A 21,727-nucleotide genomic window follows, 5' to 3' on the forward strand; every position below is an offset into this window, starting at 1 on the left:
GCCAAACTAGTTTTTCTTGTTGCCTGTTCAGCAAGTTCATACCCCCAGCCAGAATCTGCTACACATTTGAGACTACTCAAAATTGGCAAGAAGCATTCAAATTTCTAAATGTAATTTTTTTTAAATCACTTTATCTTTACTTCATTTAAGAACAGTTGAAACTGGTTCATATAGAAGACATTATTTCATTCCCTTACATGTAAAAGTCAGTGGATCACAGAGAGGTCCAGAACAAGGAACATAAAAGGCTTTCAGTCCTTAACCACACTGTAGGTGAGGCCTGATTACACAACAAACAATTCTTCTCCATTTTTGTCCAAGAAACCCCAGCCTGATGAGAGCGGAAGTATGCAAGACTAATCAGGATATGCCTGTGAGAATGTTTTCTGGTCAACTTTAAACTTTATTTCTATATGACTATTACAGGACTGATCCAATCAGACATCTAGTTAGTTTTAATGGTGCTTAATAATGTCTCCATTTATTACCTGTGGTGATTTACAGCCCTGTGTGGCATCAAAGTACTTCAGCCTTTTAAAATTACCTCTACTATCCTGTCCTGGGGCTGCAGACCGGCCCTCTCAGCTGGAGAGTCTTCATCCACTGCTCTGATGTACTGGCCCGGCCGCGCCCGCTCGCTATGCAGGTTGAAGCCATATCCGTTGGGCCCTCGCTGGATCGCGCAGAGACGTGGCCGCAGCTCACTGCGCACCTCCTGTAGGAGAAAACATGTTAGTGATCTAACCTGCAGGAGTGCCACAACAGGTCAACCCATTAAGAAAAATATATAAAATACTTTCACCATGGGTGTCGGTTCAGAGAGAACAAGGGGCACAAAGATGACGGAGAGCTCCTGTGAGTCGTTTACCATGAATATAAAGCCGAGGGTGAACATACAGGTGTCTGCTGCTGCATGCTGATGTGTTGTGCGTTGTGTTTTCAACAATCAGGGGTAAAGTTTAGCGGCCGTTTTCAGCCCACGTGATTCCGAGTGCTAGCCAGGAAGGAAAGGGGTCTGTGATTGGAGGTCTGTGGGGAAGGATTTCTGGAGTATTTGTGAAGGAGGCTCTACGGAAAAGGGACAGGTTCCGGAGCGGCTCCGAGGAGGACAATGGGAACTGGGTGTTGACCTCTGACCGCCTCTCCCATCTCCGTCTCGGCCAATCCTGCTCTGCGATGGCAGGAAGAGTATCGTCATCCAGGAAAAAACTTCAGCCTGATCCCAGAACCTCCCTTCCGCTGTTGAGATCTAACAAGTTCTAATTTTAGCTTATTTTAGCTCATTTTTAATTTTAGCTTCAGGGGGGTTAATTTGTTGTGTCATCAGAGGACATGCAATGTAATGAGCAAAATGCAAGAGCTTCAGCGTATACGAGAGTCAAGGTGATCTTTGTCACAGATGACCTGACCCTCCCTCACACAACAGAACAAGTGCTCACTCCCTCCCTTGCCTGATTAAAAGCACTTAAAACCATTAACTGTACGCATTTCAATACCTGAGGCAGCCTGACACAACAGTTTGTTCTGTAATGTACAAAGTATTGAGTGAGTGTCACTTCACTGTGTTGTGTAAGCCGGCCGTTCTGAGCTAACACCCCTCCCACATCCATCAAACTGCCCTGTTTTTCTGCCTAAGAAAGCACCTAAAATGTGAAATTCACAGCCAGGTTCAACGGAAGTCAGAATGTTTGGAGGAACATCTATAGAATACAGAAATGGAAACCAATAAATGCCACACTTTCTATACTGGAGGATGCAATACTAAGAACCTAATTTCATGTGGCGTTGCAGACGAAACTGGTAGCACCATACTTGTGTTTAATAAACCTGGATGCCTGTGACCCAACGGCTGACAGAAACAGAAAACTTAACGTCTGAGGTTAAATTGACTTAATATGAGTCAGCTAAAAGTCATCAATCAAAATGTCATATCAGACAAAAATAACCTGAGTAAATACAAAATGCGGTTTTAAAATTATAATTTTATTCATTAAAAGGTGGAAAGCTATCCAAAGCAACCACCAGCCTAGAAACTGCCCTCAATGTTAAATCATGAATTAACTGAGATTAAAGAGGAACTAAACCCCAAATCAACTTTTTTCAGCAGATAAACTGTAAAAAATGGGCCTTAAGTGTGCTATCTTTATGTTACTGTGCTATTTTTCTTAATTTCATGTAAAGTTGTTAAATTCTGCAATATTTGCTCTAAAACCGTCTAAGTGCTGCCCTCTTTGGGTTGAACGCTGGTTACTGCAGTTGAATTTTCCAATTGGTTCAAACAGTACCGCTTGGTACATGCTTACGTCACAGCCCCCGCGTTTGGGTAAAACCATCTCACTCCGACACACCCCGTAGCGAGTCAGGTGTTGGAAATGCTTCTCCACTGCCTCGGTAGCGCTGGCTTTGGGCATCGCAGAGTCAGCACCTTGAGTCAGCAGCTCAAACTGATAAGACTCAGGCCCGCTGGGCTCTGTAGAGCCTCTCTTAACCTTTGATGATGAGGGGGTGCTGCCACTTCTCCTCATCTTCCTGACCACAAATATCCTCAGCCAAGCAAGTTGAATTTTGAGAAATGCAGAAAAAAGATGTGCTTTCTTCCAAGATGTGATTTACAAATTTACTAAAGCAGGAAAGCTTAACTTCAGCATAAACAAAGAGAATGACAAGATAATTCAGCCTGAAGGATAAATTACCATTAACACTGAAAACAGGGGAAACAGTCTAGCGGACTTAAAGTACTATTCCAGATATCATTTCGCAATTCTTTCACTGTCTTTTTCTTTGTTTAATCCATTACAACCAACGTGTTCAAAACAACAGTTTACATGTGATAAATCCACCTCCATTTGAGGTCTAAAAGGAAAAAAATAGTTAAAAATTTAATCAAGTCCTTTTTCACCGCTTCAGCAGGAATGTTAACAGATTTATTACACTTCTAATGGTTATACAAGATCTTTCAACTTATTCAGTAGCAAGGATTTTATATCACTACACTGGCTCCCTGTATGTAAATTGATAGATGTATAAATTCTGATATATAAGGTACTAAAAAGTCTTGGGCCAAAATAAAATTTAAGTTGCTTCACATGTATGAACCATCTAGATCCCTCAAGTCATCAGAGACCTGCTAAACAACAAGAGGCACTATTTGGTTTCTCTGCAGTGATTACATTAAAATTATAATTTTAACAATTGTAAGGTTTTGTCATTTGAATGTTTTTCCTTTGATTTTGTGTAAAGTGCTGTGAATACCTTGTGTAAAGTGCTGTATATATAAGCTTGTTTTGTCTGGCTTTATATGAGTGCTTTAAATTACAAAGATGCAAGTAAAATTACAGAGCGAACAAAAAGGTGGAGTCTCCTTCTTATGCTTCATTTTGCGTCAGAGTGTCTAAATTAGTAGACTGTTTTCTCCAGTTATTGACGTTCCCTCAATCCTGCAAGAGCCCTTTGCACCATTTTTAGACAATGTTCAACCCAGTAAAGCATCATCTCTTGTGCAAAATTAAAACCTCCTTTGATTCACTGTTTCCTGACATCTGATCCCATACGTGCTAATCAACGAAACCCTCTATTCTCACGACACTGTGCGTAAAGTATGGGTTTCAGTGGTACTTGTTTTCGTGCTGATTTCTCTTTCAAGTTAGGAAATTGAGCCAACAGACGGAAGAATATTGAGGAAAGATGTGTCAACGGTTCCTGTGCTTCACTTCCTCTCTTCTCAAAGGGAAAGTATGAGTGCCATTGATTGTGTTCATTTCAAAAACATGCTTTAATTCTGGGAGGAACATTTCACAAAGCCTAAAAAGACAGCGTTTGAATTTGATCTTTCATCAAACTGCAGCAAATATTGATAAGCAAGCCAAGATGTTGGGGATTATATTTTTAGATACCTCAGAGATGAAGCGCTTTGAACGGGGGAGATTATGCTGTATTATTGTGTGTCATGTTACAACGGGAAATTAGGGATTTTCATAGCCCCTCTGTAGGCTTTGCATAACCAAACCAACCCTGAGTAAGCAGCATAAGTGAAGGATTCAGTCTGTTTTCCTTCCACATATCATATTCCTTCACATGATTTTGGATCTAGGAAGAAAACTAAAACAAATAAAATGTCAAGGATTATACAAATGCTACTGAACTGAGCTGGCCTCGGGCCAAGACTGAGACTGTAAGAAATGAATGCTCTGTTCAGTGTACACGATAGAGCATTGATTGTCTGTATTTGCATTGATAAGACGCTGCAGTATAAGACATGCTGCTGGATCAGTCAGTTCTGACGGATAGGTCCAACACAGTTTTAATAAACATGATTCCTCAGAAACATTATGTTTTAATGGACATTATCTGCTTGTCACATTAAAGCACTGAACAGCTGAAGTACAATCACATTTGCCAGTGTCTTGGATTCCTATCCCGGCTTGTGTGTGTTCAGCAGATTCCACAGACTGCCGACCCGCGTGGAGATTCCTAGGCCCTCCACTCCCCAGCGACACAAACTGTCCTCTGTTGTCTTTGCCAGAGTGTGTTGCATCCTGTCCAAAGTCACAGGATCTCTAACGTCAGCTGGGGTGCCCACCAAGGACCATGGAGTCCAGTGCCACAGCTGTAACACTCAATATTTCCCTGTCTGCTTTAAAAATCAACCTAAGCTCCTGCCTTTGTGTGCATCAATATATTTAATGTCTACAAAATAAGATTAATATGATCACAAATCATGTATGATTTGCGAGAGCACACATATTGCAAATAGCTTCTTCCAAGTAGTTTCTACAAATTGAAAAATGCACAAGTCAGCTGTTGGATGATTTTCAGCTCAATCTGCACTGATCTGTGAATGGCAGGTCCAAAACAAAATACAATTATTTCTTTCTATAAGTAAATGCACCATCCTTGTGTTTTTCCAGGTGGCACACCCATCAACACTCTTCAGTCTGGAAATTGCAACCAAGTGAAGAAGATTCAAAGTTAACTATTTTCAGTTTTGTGATGGGCTTGAATTGAAGGCGGAGGCAGCTCAGAGATTTAAGATGCTAAAAGAAATCGATTTTCAATTACATGGCTTTGCCACTTTATTTAGCAAGTTTTAGACCCAAATGAGCACTCCGTTTTAAAAAGCAACCAGTGAAAAAATATTTTTCCGGTATTATTGAAGCCTTTTGGAGAGCTTTTTATCCTGTTGCTCTGGGTTCACGGCACTCTGTGTAGTTCTTATTTTAAATAAACATGTAGCTGCAGAGACAGGAACATCTGGAGAATCTTGAAGAAGCATACAGTACATTCCAGTTGAACAACACCAACTAAACAATCTGACCTTATAGTTGTTATTTTTATGCATTCTTTAAAGTTTAAGTCACATTTCCAATTGATATACTTTCTGTGATTATATTCAACCATGCATATGCTTTTGAAAACAAACGTGCTTTCAAACTGCTTTTCTTGTTTGTGGTTGTTGGTTCTTAAATAGATCATAAGGTTAAAACAGAAGCCAGGCCTAAGAAAACTAATAATTTAAAAATAAATTTATAAACAAACAAACAAACAAAATCCTATCTAGCTCTGCCGGGGTATTTCTTTGTGGTCATTTTTTCAGCTCCACGCCCAGATAACGAGGGACAGTTACAACTTTAACATTAAGATTAGTTAGAATCAACAGAAGATAATTCTGTTGTACTTTTGAACATATTCAAAATGTTTGTTTTTTTTACTCATTTTGTGTTAATCACATAAAATTATTTCTGTCTCCAATAGCATCCGTTACAATGGCATGCACCTGGCTAATTATGCAAATAGTGATGTAATTTAGCAGATAAACGACAGCCAATGGCAACTTGCCTTACAGAAGAGTGAGACTTTCAGGAGACAACAGAAAAGCTGAACGTATGATGGCAAAGTTGCTTTATCATTTTGAGTTTCCAACCTACATTTGTTATGGAACATACATTTGGAAATGTTTGACAGCCTTTTGGGAAGTTCAGAGCTAAGATAAGTATCTAAATTGCTAAATTAGCTAATCACGCTAAAGACATCTTAAAATCGGAACCCCATTATTGTTCTGTGTTTGTTTGCTTTACATTCTGAATACTGTTCTTATATTATAGTTGTTAAACAGAAATTGGAGTTAGACTAGTTAAAATCAGTAGGTCAAAGCTTTACAAAAACTTTAGATTGGAAATCACCCACAAAACCTCTGACTGGTGGATCTCTAGACATGTCTGGCATTATCTGTTAGCTCCGCAGGGTGGACGATAAGATAATGAAAGAAAACCCAAGCACCATGAGAAAGCTAGAGAGCAAGAGATCTGAACATGAGGTTTGTGCTTGTTTGAGTGTCATACAACACGGGGATGGGGCTGAAAATCCAACGTAAAACCTTACTCATAGGACATGATACCCTTTAAAGTACTAAAACACTGACATCATTCTGGTAAAAAGTTAAACTGAGGTCACCGAACAACTAAATAAATGGCAAGCCTTTGGTTTACTATTTGTTTCCACTGACTCAAAAGCCCATTTTTATCATTGTGTGCTGCAGATTGTCATGCAGTTGTAATCTGTCTCCAGAAACCTCGTATATGAGAATACTTCACGTGAAAATCAAACAAAACTTTTTTTTAATTCTTCCTCACAAATAAAAAATAGAAATAAATCTTAAGCTTCAGCTCATGCTTTGTGTTTTGAGATGCAGTGAACAGTCATCCACATGGTCTGATGTGAAGTTGTTAAGGTCTGTTCTGGGTTTCCTCAGGAAGCTCTGATAGAAAGGACATATCACAATAAGGCAAAGTTCCGTTTGAGATAATGGCACCTAAAATTGAACAGTAGGAATAGCTTGTATTCTTGTTTTGTTTTTTTTTGCAAAAGATAAGACAAGTTTAAACATTTGAAAGTCACAATGATTTTTTTTTTTTTACCCTTTTATGGTTCTAGAAAATGCCTTTTGTGTTTGTTTTGTATTTTTTCCCTATCGCATAAACACAAAGAGGACATCTTTTGAACTTATTTCCTCTGCTTCCGCACATCAACAAGCATCCTGAGGACAAACATGGGTTGCTGTGGTTTGCACCCAACCTTTTTTTGACACTACTGATTGAACCAAAGAGCTTTTTATCAAAAACTCACCAACTAAATATGGACCACACACACACACACACACACACACACACACACACACACACACACACACACACATACAAAGCAGAAGAATCTACCCTAGTGGCCCGGTTGTTTGACAAAAAAACTAGTATCAATAAGGGCACTGAACAATTCTTCAATATTATGTCAATAAATCACATTTATCTCTCCTATATGCTTAAAACGTTACACACCAATAGTGAAACAGTCATAATATTTATTTCCTTATAGGAAAACTTGCAAAAACATACATCTGTAAAATCAGAGGAACTTCCCCAACTCCAACCTTCGAAATCCAAGATGGCCGCCTTATACATTTTTAAATGTTGCTAGCCTAGCCTTTTTTACACAAAGTGAGGGTAAAACTCTCATTGAATGTATTGGCCCCTTATTTGTATGTGTTGGATAATGCATGCTATAAAATGCTTACCTAACCAAAGAAAAATCCCCACTGTTTTTATGAGTCTATATGTCTGACTTCATATATAGTTAAGTGTCATATTTTCTTGTCTTTCCCATTTTGAAGAGATGCTAAGTGAAATGGGCCTCTGTATCAGATTATATTTACACTCCAGAGAAACAGGAAGTCACAACTTAAAAGTTCCTAGACACTCTAGATCAATTCAAAGAAGTCAAGCAGAAATCAACAAACGCTTTGATTATACTTCATTTTCAGGACTTGCTGTGGGTATAATAATTGTGGAACCATTGATTAAGCAAAATATGTATATTGTGTCTGGATATTTTTAAATGTTTTACTGTAATATCATGCCACTACAATAGAAGATGAATTTATCTCAAGGTTTTAAGTGTGGAGGGGACAACATAAGGATCTTATATGTCCTGAGAACATAATATCAGCCACATATAACATGCAAACCTATTCAAAGCATGACGTGTAATGCCTTCATTTTAAGTAACTAGTTGAGTCTTGATTTGTTTTATGGTGTCCTAAACAAAACAATTAAATAAATGCTGACAAAGTTGAAAAAAAGGAACATTTGAAAGATAAATTTATTACAGTTAATTATTTGACTTTAGATAATGTTTTAGAAATCTATGTGATTATCTCTAAAACATTTCAGTCAGGACTAAAACAATGGGCCAAAAATCATCCACACTCAATAGCAATTAAAATATGTTGCATATCAACAGGTAAACAGGATCTTCAGTTCTGAGTTCCAGGTAAGCTTGACTTATATGATGAATCTTCAGGGAGCGGCAAATGCTATGATAAACACCAATCATGTTTATCACCCTCCGACTGAGCCAGCAGTCATTTTGCATTATGCAGCTTGCTGCGCTGATAATGTTCAATGGAGGAGAGCTGGGGCTGTAAACCATCCAGTCTCTGGCATAAAGGGAGCAATCCAAGTGTGAGATTTCAGCTGCTGCTGCCCTGTCAATCAGCCATCCACTTAATTCATACTTTCCCTCATGCTCAGCCAATTTGACTACAGGCATAAAAATTAGAAGAAGAGCAAGCATTAAAAAAAAAAAAACATATAGCATTTATTTCAAAGTGTCCTTCTAAATTTTCCTTTAAAGCCACAGTGGTGCATATCAGCAGTTCATCTTCATCCAGAACAGCAGACATGCTTTGAAATCACACTTTCTGTAGATCATCAGTGACAAGGTGTCACGCTAATGGTGAACTGCCATTCCTCAGTCAGCTCTCTGTGTAGACTTTACCCCCCTTCCCCCTGTCTTCAAATGAAATAAGACAGCTCTCTCAGCAGTTTGGACTCTTTGATCAGCATAAACAATAACCACTAAAGTGACATGCAGCAAAGCACCATGGTTATTCAGTGACACGGGACACCATAAGCCTTGTGGTCCTTGTGATTGTCATGAGCACCCTCTGATGAAGATTAACAGCCTCAAGGTCAGAGTCAATAAATGTTGAACCTTGGTCGTTCTAAGGCACAGCACACATTTTTGTGCTTTTGGGGTGTTTGGACTAGATCGTTTTTTAAGCCAGGATGGGGGTGTTGGATTTCAAGCTGGACCACTGGACCAGGTGGAGGCTAGGAGAGAGGGGAACAAAGCCCCCTACAACAAAACTGGCCTCTATGGAAGAATGGCAAGAAGAAAGCCATTGTGTTAATAAAATCATAAGAAGTTTGGTTTAAAGTAGTTACAAGCCTTGTAGCTGACACAGCAAACATGTGGAATACGGTGTTATAGTCAGAATTGACCAAAATTGATTTTTTTGGGATTACAAGAGTAGGACTATGAGGAAAAGTAGTGCTGCACTAAAACCCTCATTACTCTGTTCCCACTATGAAACACGGTGATGGCAGCATCATGCAATCGGGATGCTTACTGAAACTGGTCAGAGTTGGCTAGAAGATGCTATCCATCCGTCCGTCGGCCCGTCCGTCCCTCTCCCTCTCTATGACATTCTCCAGCTCATTCTGGGGGGACCAAAGGCATTACCAGGCCAGACGGTATATATAGTCCCTCAAGCAAGTTCTGGGCTTCTCCAAGGTCTCCACCCAGCAGGACATGCTTGGAAAGCATCCAATTGGAGGCGTCAAGTGGGCATCCTGATCAGATGCCCAAAGCACTTCAACTGACTCTTTTCAATGTGGAGAAGCAGAGCTTCCAACGATAACAGAGCTCCTCATCTCTAAGGCAGGAAGCTGATTTCATCTGCTTGTATCCGGGATCTCATTATTACAGTCATGATCCAAATCTTATGACCATAGGTGAGGGTTGGAACGCAGATGGACCAGTAAATCTAGAGTTTTGCTTTTTGGCTCAGCTCTTACTTCACCATAACAGACCAGAGCAGCGCCCGCATAACTGCAGACGAAACTTAATCCATCTGTCCATCTCCTGTTCCATCAAACCATCACTCATGAACAAGACACCAAGATACCTAAACTCCTCCGCTTGAGGCAGAAACTGACCCCCAACCCAGAGGGGGCAGTCCACCTTTTTCTGGTTAAGAACCATGACCTCAGATTTAGAGAACCTGACGCTCGCTGCTCCACCCTTATCAGCAAACTGCTCCAGAGCACGCTGAAGGTCATGACCTAAAGAAGCCAACATAACCACATCATCTGTAAAAGAAGAGATCCGGAAATTCTCAAACCAGACACCCTAATATCCCCGACAACCCCATGAGATCTTGCCCATGATCACCACAAACAGGATCGTGACAGGGGCAACCCTGACGGAGTCCAGCGCTGGGAACAGCCTCGACTTCGTGCCGAGAATGCGGACACAGCTCTTGATTTGGACATGCAAGGGTCGGATAGCCCTTAAAAGAGACATATTGGATGATGGATGGAGTTAATGCTGGGTAATCCTGAAAGAAAACCTGTTGGAGGCTGCAGAAGACTTGATAATGGGGTGCTAAACATACTGTAAGTGCTACAATGTACTGGTTTAGATCAAAGGATATCCATGTGATGCAATGGCTCAGTCAAAGTGCAGACTAAAGTCCAATTAATAATCTGTGGCAAGAAAATTCCTATTTACACAAAGGCTCTTCATTTAATCCGTCTGAGCTTGATCTGTTTTGCAAAGAAAAGGCGAAAAACTGAACAACTGTCCAGTTGTTTTGTTTTTAACCTTGGATTTACCATGTCCTATATGACTAAGAATTGTCACCACCACATATAACATTTTCATTTTACTTCTGAATTATGCACTACTTTGTGTTGGCCTATCACATAAAATCTCGACAAAATACATTGAAGTTTGCTGTGTTAACATGGCAAAATTTGAAAATAAAGTTTGAATACTTTTGCGAGTGTGAATACTTTTGTGAGGCCCACTTCATCAGTTAAAGATCTTTGTTTTGGCATTTGCTCAGATTTATTTATTTTAATCAGGATTGCATGAAATCCACCCAGTAGCAGGGTCACCCATTTATACACCATAAAAACAGTCACACGTTAAATAATGTAAAAATGTAAAAATAATTAAGTTCATCATGGAAACAGGGTAACACGAAAAATAGAAGTGGTGACATTGAAAAAGCTGAGCAATCAGGGTTTGTTGAAAACAAGCAGAACTGGGCACGACATGAACTGGGCACGACATGAACTGGGCACTCTGTTCCTGTGGCCTTGCTGTGACAGTTTTAAAACCAAAGACCCTGGAAGCAACGCGATTCATGGCTCACTTGGCTGGGTTCTAACACTGGTTCACTTATGAGCCTGTGCTGTAAAGTTATAGATTCAGATTTGTTTTTGTGTGGGACCGTTTAGACAGACATTTATCTCACTACTACAGGGGTGATGGGTCTGGAAATGGTAGGTGGAAGGATCTATTCTTTTTCACCATTTCTTGTTTTACTTGGTACTCTCATCCCAGTGAATCTTTAGAATGTAGATGTAACTGTTATGTTTTGCAAAGGGACAGTGAGCCATGTGCTGTGACTTATACAGGACAAAAATATAATCCCAGATAGGTTTGAAAGCCCAAATTTGGGCTACTAAAAACAATTATGTCACATCTGCTGTGCAGAACCCAACATACTTTGTCTTCCCTTCTGGGTATTACTCCTCTCACTAAACAATAATGGATATATTAAAAAAAGACAATCATCAGCTCTTCTGGCTCATCTTGAAAAGAAAGTTGGAAATTCAATGTGGGAAAATTTCTAATTTAATGAAATGATGCCCGTTGGCCTCAACATGGTAATTGTGCCCCAAATTGGAAAATAATGTTGGAGTGACCACGATCTAGCAAATAACTTAGCTTTTGGTTAACAATAGATAATATCATTTACATTTTCTACCAATTTATCCACAATAATATCGTTTCTTTAAATCAATACTAGAGCCTCAAAAATAACAGTGCATTCGACAGGAAATTGACTCTGGATATAAATAGAAAGGGGCTGAGAGTATTACAGGGTGAGGGTTGAGTAATTTCCCCCTCCACCCCCTACAGGGCGGGGCGACCCTCCAGCTCATTGTCCAACAAGGGCGGTAAACCTTTCGCATAATGAAGTGGGGACTTGGAATGCCCCATTGTGAAGTCTCTGTCCAGTATCCCATGAGACCCAGTCACCATCAACACACACCCACAGAAAGGGTTCAGGTTCCACTCCTGACCTGAAGACAGTGGCTCTGTTGTTTGGGCTGATGTCACAAATGTTTCAGCAGGAGACAGTGCTGTGAATGGCCATGATGGCATATTGTGAAGCACTCTGCAGGTTGATTATTTGCTGTCACCTTGATTAATAAAACAATGCAATGTCCTTCACCTATTCAACTGATTCTGAACATTTACTGGAGGAAGCTTTTGTTCAGTATCGTTTGACATTTAAGCAACATAACATGGGAACATGAGCTGACACAAAAAATCTCACAGAGATTTCTTTGTTGGCTAAGGGTTAAAATGATAGGGCTCCCCACTAAAGGCCAGCGGAGGATTTTTGTTGCCCTACCCTTGTTTCTTCCTCCTCTCATTGCCTGTTATTGCTCTGTTTGGTTTTTATAAAATATATATATATATATATATATATATATATATATAAAAACATCTAAACAATAGAAAAATAACACCTTCTTTCTTTAACCAGTTACAATGTTATTCACATTTGTTTCTCTCTTTAGGTGCAAATAATGTGCAGGAACATCTCAGAAAATATTGCCTGTGGATATTTAATATTTTATGACCACACTTTACTTTAGGTTTCCCCACGATTACCTCTGATAAGGCACATGTCAGCTTTTAAGTTTTTAAGTCAAGGCAGCAACAGGAAAGACGTAATTGTAATCGAAATCTTTCTTTAGGCAATCCTCATGTATAAGCGCTACCAGATTGAGGTAACAACAATTTTTGGTGCTGACGCTGTTACTGACAGAAGAACTCTTAAATGGGCCATTCTCAGTATCATGAGGAAGTAAAGACATTTAAGAACCCATTTAACATCAGTTTTTAAGAAGAGAGTATTTTCTACAACATGCACAGACACATCAGCTTTTTATTCAGGCTGCGAGAAAGTGAGAAAGAGCAAGACTTTAGAAGAAAACAGAAAGGCTGAACAGAATGCAGCAAAAGTGACCTACTTAAATAAAAAAAACTGCCTCTCTGCATGTGGAGAACTATTACTGGAGCTGGAATGTATTCAGACTTTTTGTTTTATTTATTTATTTAACATTTTGTCTGCTTTCAAACTACCGTATTTTCCGCACTATAAGGCGCACTTAAAAACCTTTAATTTTTTCACAAAATGACAGTGCGCCTTGTAATCCGGAGCGCCTTATATATGGATCAATTGGTTAATTGGTTGATCCATACTGGTTGTACACGGCGCTCTGTCAAAATGTTTCAGTACGACTGGTAAACTACAAAGCCGCACCGCTTGCAGCATTACGGCTACCGTAGTCAGGGGTGTCGCCGAAGTAATAGCGGTAAACACCTGTACTGTGCTTACTCCTAGTCCAACACCACTTGTGTGTGTATAACGTTTGAATGTACTGTTGCAGGAATTGCCTGAACTATATGTGATTAGAAGCTCAGTGTGTGGGGTGTATGTTTCGTGTGTGTGTATGGAATATGTTGACATTACTCCTCCGGACAGAGGTGGCGCTGTGTGCTGCCGTAGCTGAGAATCAAGAGTGAAGGAGTGACGTCGATATTATTGTGTGTGTGGGGTGGGTAGAGACGGCGACCGGAGCAGCGGTGTATGAGTCTGTAAGCCCTGTGTTTTTACGTGCTGCAAAGTCATTAAAAAGAACCCCGAATCTCGTCAACAACTCAGTGTTTTGATGCTGTTTCTTCATGCTCAACTCAGCAACGTATAAGTGAGGGAGTTAACCCCGAGGAAACTAGTAACTTCGGCCCTGGAGAAAGTGTCTCCCCTGTGTCATCAGACTACGGTCAGGGGACAGAAACAGGAAAGGTTAACAGTACTAACGTTTGATTTAGTGCATCAAACTGTTTCTTTTACGTGTTTACTGAATCAGGGAAAAGTTCCCTTTCACGTTTTAACTAACGTTTGATTTCAACTTCCACTTCATAGACTCCAATGCTTTCCTAACGTGCGGTTGGCTCTATTCAATAGAATTCTATGTAGAGGAGACCTTACCATGAGAGTGAATGGAGTTATCAGAATGCTGGTTTGTAGTGTATTAATAAAGTTTGACTGACTGACTTATCTGACTGTTTTCTTGACATTCTCTTTAGCACAGCTCCATCTAGTGGATGCATAACGCAACCCCAGTCAAACGTTTGACTGCAGTAGCTTCTATTCTATGCGCCTTATAATCCGGTGCGCCCTATATATGAAAACAGTTCTAAAATAGGCCATTCATTGAAGGTGCGCCTTATAATCCGGTGCGCCTTATAGTGCGGAAAGTACGGTAAATACAATAACTTAAACAGATCATACATTTTCTTTGAATTTGTTACACAACCAAGGACACATCTACTATGAGGGTAAGCATTACATGATTTCTGATCTGGTCCTAATAGCAGTATTATAGAAGTGCTGTATATGTGCATTTGGTGTATTTCTTTATCTAGCTTGTGTTAATAAACAGAAGAATTGATTAAGCTTTTTGTAGACTAGAGGTACATATCAAGCTATACCTCTGGTGTCTCGTAAGGGAAACATGTTGCAATCAGAACTGCACAAAACTCTACCACAGTGCAAGTCTTATAAACAAGATAGAATTTGCTCCCAAATGCACTTGCACATACAAACATGGCCACACCAATATGTGCATACACATCACTGTGAAACACCCACACAGAACAAATATAAACGCAACTCATGTCCAAGTGAGAATCTGCAGGTGGTCAGAATGAATCATGCAGTACATCTGATCCTGTCAGACGGCACTTCACTATACAAACAAGGGATAATAACCTGGCTTTGTCACAGTAACTTTAATAGTAACCAGAGTCAGAATAGCAAAACCATCGGCTGGACAAATTGTTTACTTTTAGCCACAACTGAGAATCAATTGTTTGCCCTTGAGAGATGGATCAGAAAGGGATCAAGCTGAAGGATGTGGGAGAATCCTCCGCCAACAACAATGACAGGAAACCAGCACTAACGTCCTGAGGTCTGAACCTCCCACTGACCATCCTGGCTGAAATAGTTACTGTAGGTGTGCCCATTTCTCCGTCTAATGCAAATAAATTTCTCAAAGCTGACGTCTGTTCTATTATCAATCTTGTCAACCAGCTAATCCTTAATGTGTGCCTTTCAATATCAGTAACTTGAGAAATTGCTGAAACTATTATTGAATCATTGAACCTTTTTTTTTAATTCCAAGCACTTGCCTTCAAAAATCAATCGTAAAAAATTTGTACACATGTCCACTTGTAATTTATTCTCAGTATAACTATAAAGCCTCAGAAGTTTGTTAGAAAACATTTGTGAACATCATAAAGGCCAAGTAACACAGCAGACATGCCAAGAATAAAGTTGTGGAGACGTTTAAAGCAGGGTTAGGTTAAAATCCCAAGCTTTGAACATCTCACAGGTTGAACAATCGTTCAATCCATCATCTGAACATGGATACAATGCATCTGCAAACGTAACCAACGCACGGTCATTCTCCTAAATTGACAGGCAGAGCAAGGAGTACATTAATGTCAGTCATGACTGGAGACACGTTGGTTCCAACATCTTTAATAAGCAGCTTTTATAGGAATTAGATTAGAGAGAAGAAATGACAAACCCAGGGCATTTCAACAAAAAGTCTACCTCGTGTTTTACTAAATCCCCTCAGCAATGCGTGTGGTATGTATGAGTTGCACACACATACACACACACACACACACACACACACACCCACACATACACTAACACACAGATATAAACTTAGAAACGCCTCACTGCATTTGAGATTTCATCTGGGCACAGCCAATTTCATCTGACACAAGTACTCTTCCTCTTCTGTAATTACTGTTTAAAGACAAGCTTATGAAAGCAGCCAGCGGTGAAGAGCAGAGCTTACAAAAAAACATATCACACCCTCTTACTGCAATCTAAATCGTATACACTGTTTTTATTGGAAACACAAGAACAATTTGCTACAAATATACAATTTAAAGTTTTATGCATTTGGATGATTATTTATCTGCAAAGACTTTGATTAATGATTAAAAGAAAACACGTTTGCTTACCTAAGAGAAGATTTTCACATGGATCAACAATCATAAACCCTATAATTTCGGCTTTTTGTTGAAAATTATGTAGTTAATCATTTCTCTTGTCCTGCTAGGTGCTGGTTACATTTTAAAACAACTGGCTTATCAGGTCCAGGTTATATAACCACCCAAATTTACTCCCACTGTTTTTGTGCAGCTGCATTTATCAATAAAAAAACTATACTAAACTGAAAATTAAAATGATCATATCTTATACAAGAATTAGTCAAAAATAGTCAAAGTGATGTGCAAATTGAGAATGTTTTAAAAAAAAAATAAGGATTGTGTTTAATATGAAACCAACAGAGCTATTTGAAAAAAAAAAGGCTGACCTGGGGCATTTTAATGGCAGTGTTGGCAATTCTGAATACGTGTCTTTTTAATATTTAAGCTCTTTTAAAGATAAAGGTGTTTCTTTATTCTTTAACTCTACAGGCATGATGTCGGAAGAAGTCACAATGTTGCTCCAAACCCTAAGCATTTAAAGGGCATTAAAGGATGTGAAAGTTACCTATATCATTTGCACAATTCGGTCTGTCATTATTACCTCGATTATTAAAAATTTAGATAACATCTAAATATGTATTTTCATTTCAAGGTAAAAATCTTGATATGAGTAAAATTTTTGGGTCTCTTGAGGGACTTGTCCGTCAAATGTTGCTTTTTAATTTATAACAAGATTAGTTTTGTTTTATATGGGGTTGATTACCTTTTTTTGACAACCTTAATGACCAGTACATGGTGCACCTGCTTCACCCGCTGAGCTATGCAGTACCCCATAAAAAACTTAGTTCAAACAAAAACGAAACGTTTGAACTGAAGAGAGACTTATCAGAGTGCAACATTGTTTATGTTTCTCCAAAATGATACGACCTTGAGAACTATTTACTGCAGGTCAGACACTGACTGCTAATAAATACTCCACAGAACCCAACTTAAAATAAAAGAGTAAGCTATTACTTTAAGATATCAAGACATAGACTTGAAGAATATCACCATATTCTTCAAATCACTAAATTCTAGACTGTTTATGTACAAATTTCTCTAACAATTACCTCCTGCTCAGATTACCTCTGTTATACAATCTGGGCGCTTTATTTTTTAATATCCAGTCATTTACCGACGTGCTGTTACTGCATAAGCTTTCTTAAATAACTTTTGAATTTTAAACATTTAGCTAAATTGCTGTTGTAAAATCTAAGTATTAGCTTTGATTGACTACATAATTAAACTACTGCATTCTAAATTTCCATGCATTTTACTCCTAGTTCCAATGTTTTTATTAATGGGCTTACAGTGGAGGCTACATCCTCCAGGCACTTTCTTGCACAATGACAGAGTAAAAATTTTACAGCCTGGTAAACAGAGCAATGACCTTTGGAACGACTGATGTGTTTTGGTCTGTTTTTCCGTTCTGCAGTGACGATAGCGGATTCTGCTCTCCCGGGGCAAACAAAACGTTTTTGACCCTTAATCACTGCTCATCCATTTTTACACCTCCCTTCTCTTACACGTTCTCACTTCCACCTACCTCCATCCTCACGCACAATTCACAAGGCCTGCAAGCACGCACCCACATATACACACACACACACACACACACACACACACACACACACACACACACACATATATACACCATCAGTGTTGCCATAGCAACAACAAGCTTAGCCTCCTCATCTTCCAAAGACCACATTTGAAGTTCAGGCGCAAAGGTGAGACCAGACAAGTACAATTCGACTGTTGAACCAGGATGCAGGAAGAAAATTCCAGAAACAGTTTAAGTAATGCAACATACGCCCCGAGGTGGCACTGCAAAACAAAGACATAGCTTAAAAGAGTCTCTTAGAAGAGTCCAATTTTCACCCCGATGTGCTCTGATGTCTCCAGTTTGCTTTCTCACCTTGGGAAATCTTTCTTAGTGCAAAGAGAATTCCCAACGGGGATGGCTGCTCAGCATGAATTACTCAGAATCTTCTATTTTTTCTGCTATGGTAATGCATTTTGGGAAGCTGCTGAATCAAAACCCCAACACTTAAAACTGACTTTGTTGGGGAGGGCTATTGTTTGCCTCGACACCGCTTCCCCTCGGGTTGCATGCCAGACTTAAGTGAACTACCACAGCTCCATTAGGCCATCTGTGGCGAGTATCGAGAGTAAACACAAGAACAATTGCTGTGTATTCCTAGGACAAACAACATAACCCAGCAATGCTCAAGTACAGAGCACAAACAAACGTGGGCAGCTGCTATTTTCATGTGAGAAGGAAAGAAAAAAAATCTCTTAAATACCAGAAACATTAATCTAAATGGGACTGCCTGCACTTGAGAACCCAAAGCAGTCATATTGTTATGAATTAAGATGGATGTAAAGCAGCATTGGCTCTCACTTTTCAGATTCATTCAATCAACATAAAGGGTTTAAACTTACAAGACAGGGGCTTCTGTGTCTCACATATTTTTAAGTTTTAAGTGTTTGGCAGGAGAAAAAGTATGTGAACATGGCATATTCTACAATAAAAGCTGCAGAACCGTTCATCTCCAGATTTACATTTTTCCCTACACTGATTTGTCAACTGTCTAAACAGGAAAGAGGAAGAAAACAACTGAAAACTAAGAAAAAGTTTATATTTAACCAAGATATCAATGCAGCACTTGTTTGATACTGAGAGATAAATTAAACAAATGAGGCAAATAGCAGATCTTGCCACATTTTTTTATTTCTTAAAAACAAGCAATTAAAAGACGGTGAGTCAATAAGTCACGTGAACATGATTTCTCTATCAAAATCTAGTAGATTATAATGATTATGAAAAAAATATGTTGAGAACGTTATCAGGCAAAAAATAAACCAGCTTATCAGCTGTGAGCTGTCCTACTTTTCAAAAATTGGCTTTGGAATCAACCCATAAGAAAACTCTTATGGATCCAGTTTAGTTAATGTAATGATTGATTTTACATTGAACAGACTGATTCCTCTTAACTCTTATGTTTTCTATCTCTTGCCAGGCTCCTACAGCACAGTGGAAACTGACTGTAATTCAGTTTGTACAACATGCAATAAAAGAAGCTATAACAGGTTTTATTCTGCATTTTTCTGCCCTTTTTCCCATCATGAACTGAGGATGAGTGTTGGACACAGACAGAAACTGCCTCGGGGATAAACAACCAAGGCTCAACGAGGGGGCACAGCTGTCCTCGACTGGAGCGTCTTCTCCAGTGCTTTGAGTGAAACACAGCCTCCCTCTCACACACACACACACACACACAGACACACACACAGCTAGAACAGCGTGGCAAGAGAAAATAAAAGCAGACAGCAACAAGTGGCTGAGGAAGAATTTTTCCCCATAACGTCCAACAGGCAAAAATGAAAGCGTGACACAAAATCACGTAAGGGGATTCATTTCGTGAATATTAAATAAATGGAACCAAATTATTCCCTCCTGTTTGTGGTGGACGGTGCAGAAATGGAAGTGAAAGTCGATGGCATCTAACGCAGGAGCAACCTTTTTTTTTTTCTCCCTGACTTTCCTCTGCTTGTTTTTTCTTCAACCTTTTCATCTGGCTTAATAATTAAATATAGATGTGTCAGAATCCAGTCTTAAGTTTTCAGGTATGTGCTCGTTGAGATGGATCAGGAGAAATCAGTTATTTGAGAGCAGTGGTTGGCTTACATATGAGCATTATGGCTAACCGCTCAGGGTGCAACATTCTGGGGGTCGCCATAAGCATTCAAAAAAAAAAAAACTAATTATACATCTTGTCAGAAATGACTTTCTAATTGTTTATTTCTGGGTCCACCACAGTTAGCTAATGGCGCTAAAGTTGATAACTGCTTTGTTTTTGTTATTGTTCATTATTTGTTTTTTTCCCCTATTTGATCATCTCTTATTCAAAATCTAAAATACGAAGCCAGTTCAGGTTAGGTCTGAATTGGACTCTTCTAGTCTGAAAAAAAATTATTTAAAAAGCAATATAGAATTTATGAGCCCTTTATTTCTAAAAACAAAAATAAGAAATCTGTACGTTTTTTTTTTTTTTTTTTGGCATTGGGACCACCTTATATTGAGATAAGTTTGAGAAGCATGGGTGGTGGGGGCACAGCTAGGTCAGTAACTCTATTTCTGACACAAAGTACCCTTTCTTTGAGAAGCCCCCCCATCCAAAACTCTCCACCCCACCTGACTCTGAATGAAAGGACCAACCTGTCAGCTGCCATCAAAGCTTGATAATAATCAAGTCATTAGAATCAGGTGTGTTGGGACCCTATTAAAGCATCCGACAGGTGGATGTTGTGAAATGATGCAGGAACGTTCCTGTTTTTCACTCACCTTCTCGGAGCTGATCCTCAGCTTCTTCTCCACCTGTCCATGGACCTCTCCGTTCCTATCCGGTAACACAGGGGCCGGAGTGGGCTCCCTGGGTGTCTCCTCTTGCTCCTGCTCTGCCACCTCCTCTTCATCTTCCATCTCTGTCACCTTCACATCCCCGTTTTCTGTCCCGTCTGCCTCCGTGTCCTCCTTCACCACCACCACCTCCTCCTCTGCCACTTTCTCATCTTCCACCTCCACCATTTCCTCCACCTCCTCCTCTTCCAGAGGTACGGGGAGCCCCTCGGAGACGTACTCCTTTAGACACTTTAAGTTGTGCTTCTTCAGAAGCTGCTCCGTCTCCGGGTCCACCACGATGAGCTCCAGCGGGCCCACGGTTGCTCGTATCCGGGACACGACCTGCTGGTGGCTCTCGCTCTCCACGTCCTCGCCGTTGACGAACACCAGCCGGTCTCCGGCGCGCAGCCCCGAGGTCTCGGCGGGGCTGTCGGGCTCCACCAGCCGGATGAACTGGCCCGTCTTGCCCTTCTCCCCGTGGAGGTGGAAACCGTAGCCGTTATCCCCCTTGTGCAGCGTGCAAAGCCGGGGGCGCAGATACTGGCTTTTGCTCGGCATGGTGAGCTTCTCTCTCCTTCACAGTGCTGCTCAACCTGTTGCTCCCTCACAGTGGAAGTGACTGAGACTTCTCAGGATGCTGCTGGGGAGGGTATGTTTATGTTAGAATGAGTGGTATCCCTTAAAAAACATCCAGCCCCCGTCCTGTTGGGGAGATAAGTCCGCGCTGCAGAGTGTCCCACTCTCTTCTCCTCACTTTCACACAAGTTATTGCGAGTTCGCCTGGTTTAATCCTAACTGTGCTCTGGTGGGTCCTGACCTGGGTCTGCCAATCGGATCTGAGCCTGATTAAACCCACTCAGCTGTAAAGGCGTTTCGGTGCTGCTGCAGAAGTGGAAAAGCCGCTCAGGAAGAGGGAGGTGCGTTCACGGAACAGCCCAGCTGCTGGTTTATGCAAAGGGGGATGAGTGACTACAAACGGAGGCTATCCAGGAACACTAACTGTTCTTGCATGAACGGCTCCCTGGTATGAGGGACCAAAAATGACAAAATGAAAAATAAATATGTAAATAA

At 40.1% G+C, this 21,727-nt stretch overlaps 1 protein-coding gene across 1 annotated transcript in view; it reads right to left on the reverse strand.

The window, feature by feature from the left end:
* LOC124864728 (Na(+)/H(+) exchange regulatory cofactor NHE-RF1-like) overlaps positions 1-21,597 on the reverse strand; it is a 36,564-nt gene extending 14,967 nt beyond the window's left edge. The window contains exons 1-2 of the mRNA XM_047359603.1: positions 20,600-21,597; positions 545-715 (exon numbers count right to left, since the gene is read on the reverse strand). Coding sequence (XP_047215559.1) covers positions 545-715; positions 20,600-21,214 — 786 coding nt within the window. The 5' untranslated portion in view covers positions 21,215-21,597. The remainder of the gene's footprint in view (positions 1-544; positions 716-20,599) is intronic.
* Between the last annotated feature and the right edge of the window lie 130 nt (positions 21,598-21,727).

Source organism: Girardinichthys multiradiatus, chromosome Y, assembly GCF_021462225.1.
Source record: "Girardinichthys multiradiatus isolate DD_20200921_A chromosome Y, DD_fGirMul_XY1, whole genome shotgun sequence".
Taxonomy (NCBI): Eukaryota; Metazoa; Chordata; class Actinopteri; order Cyprinodontiformes; family Goodeidae; genus Girardinichthys; species Girardinichthys multiradiatus.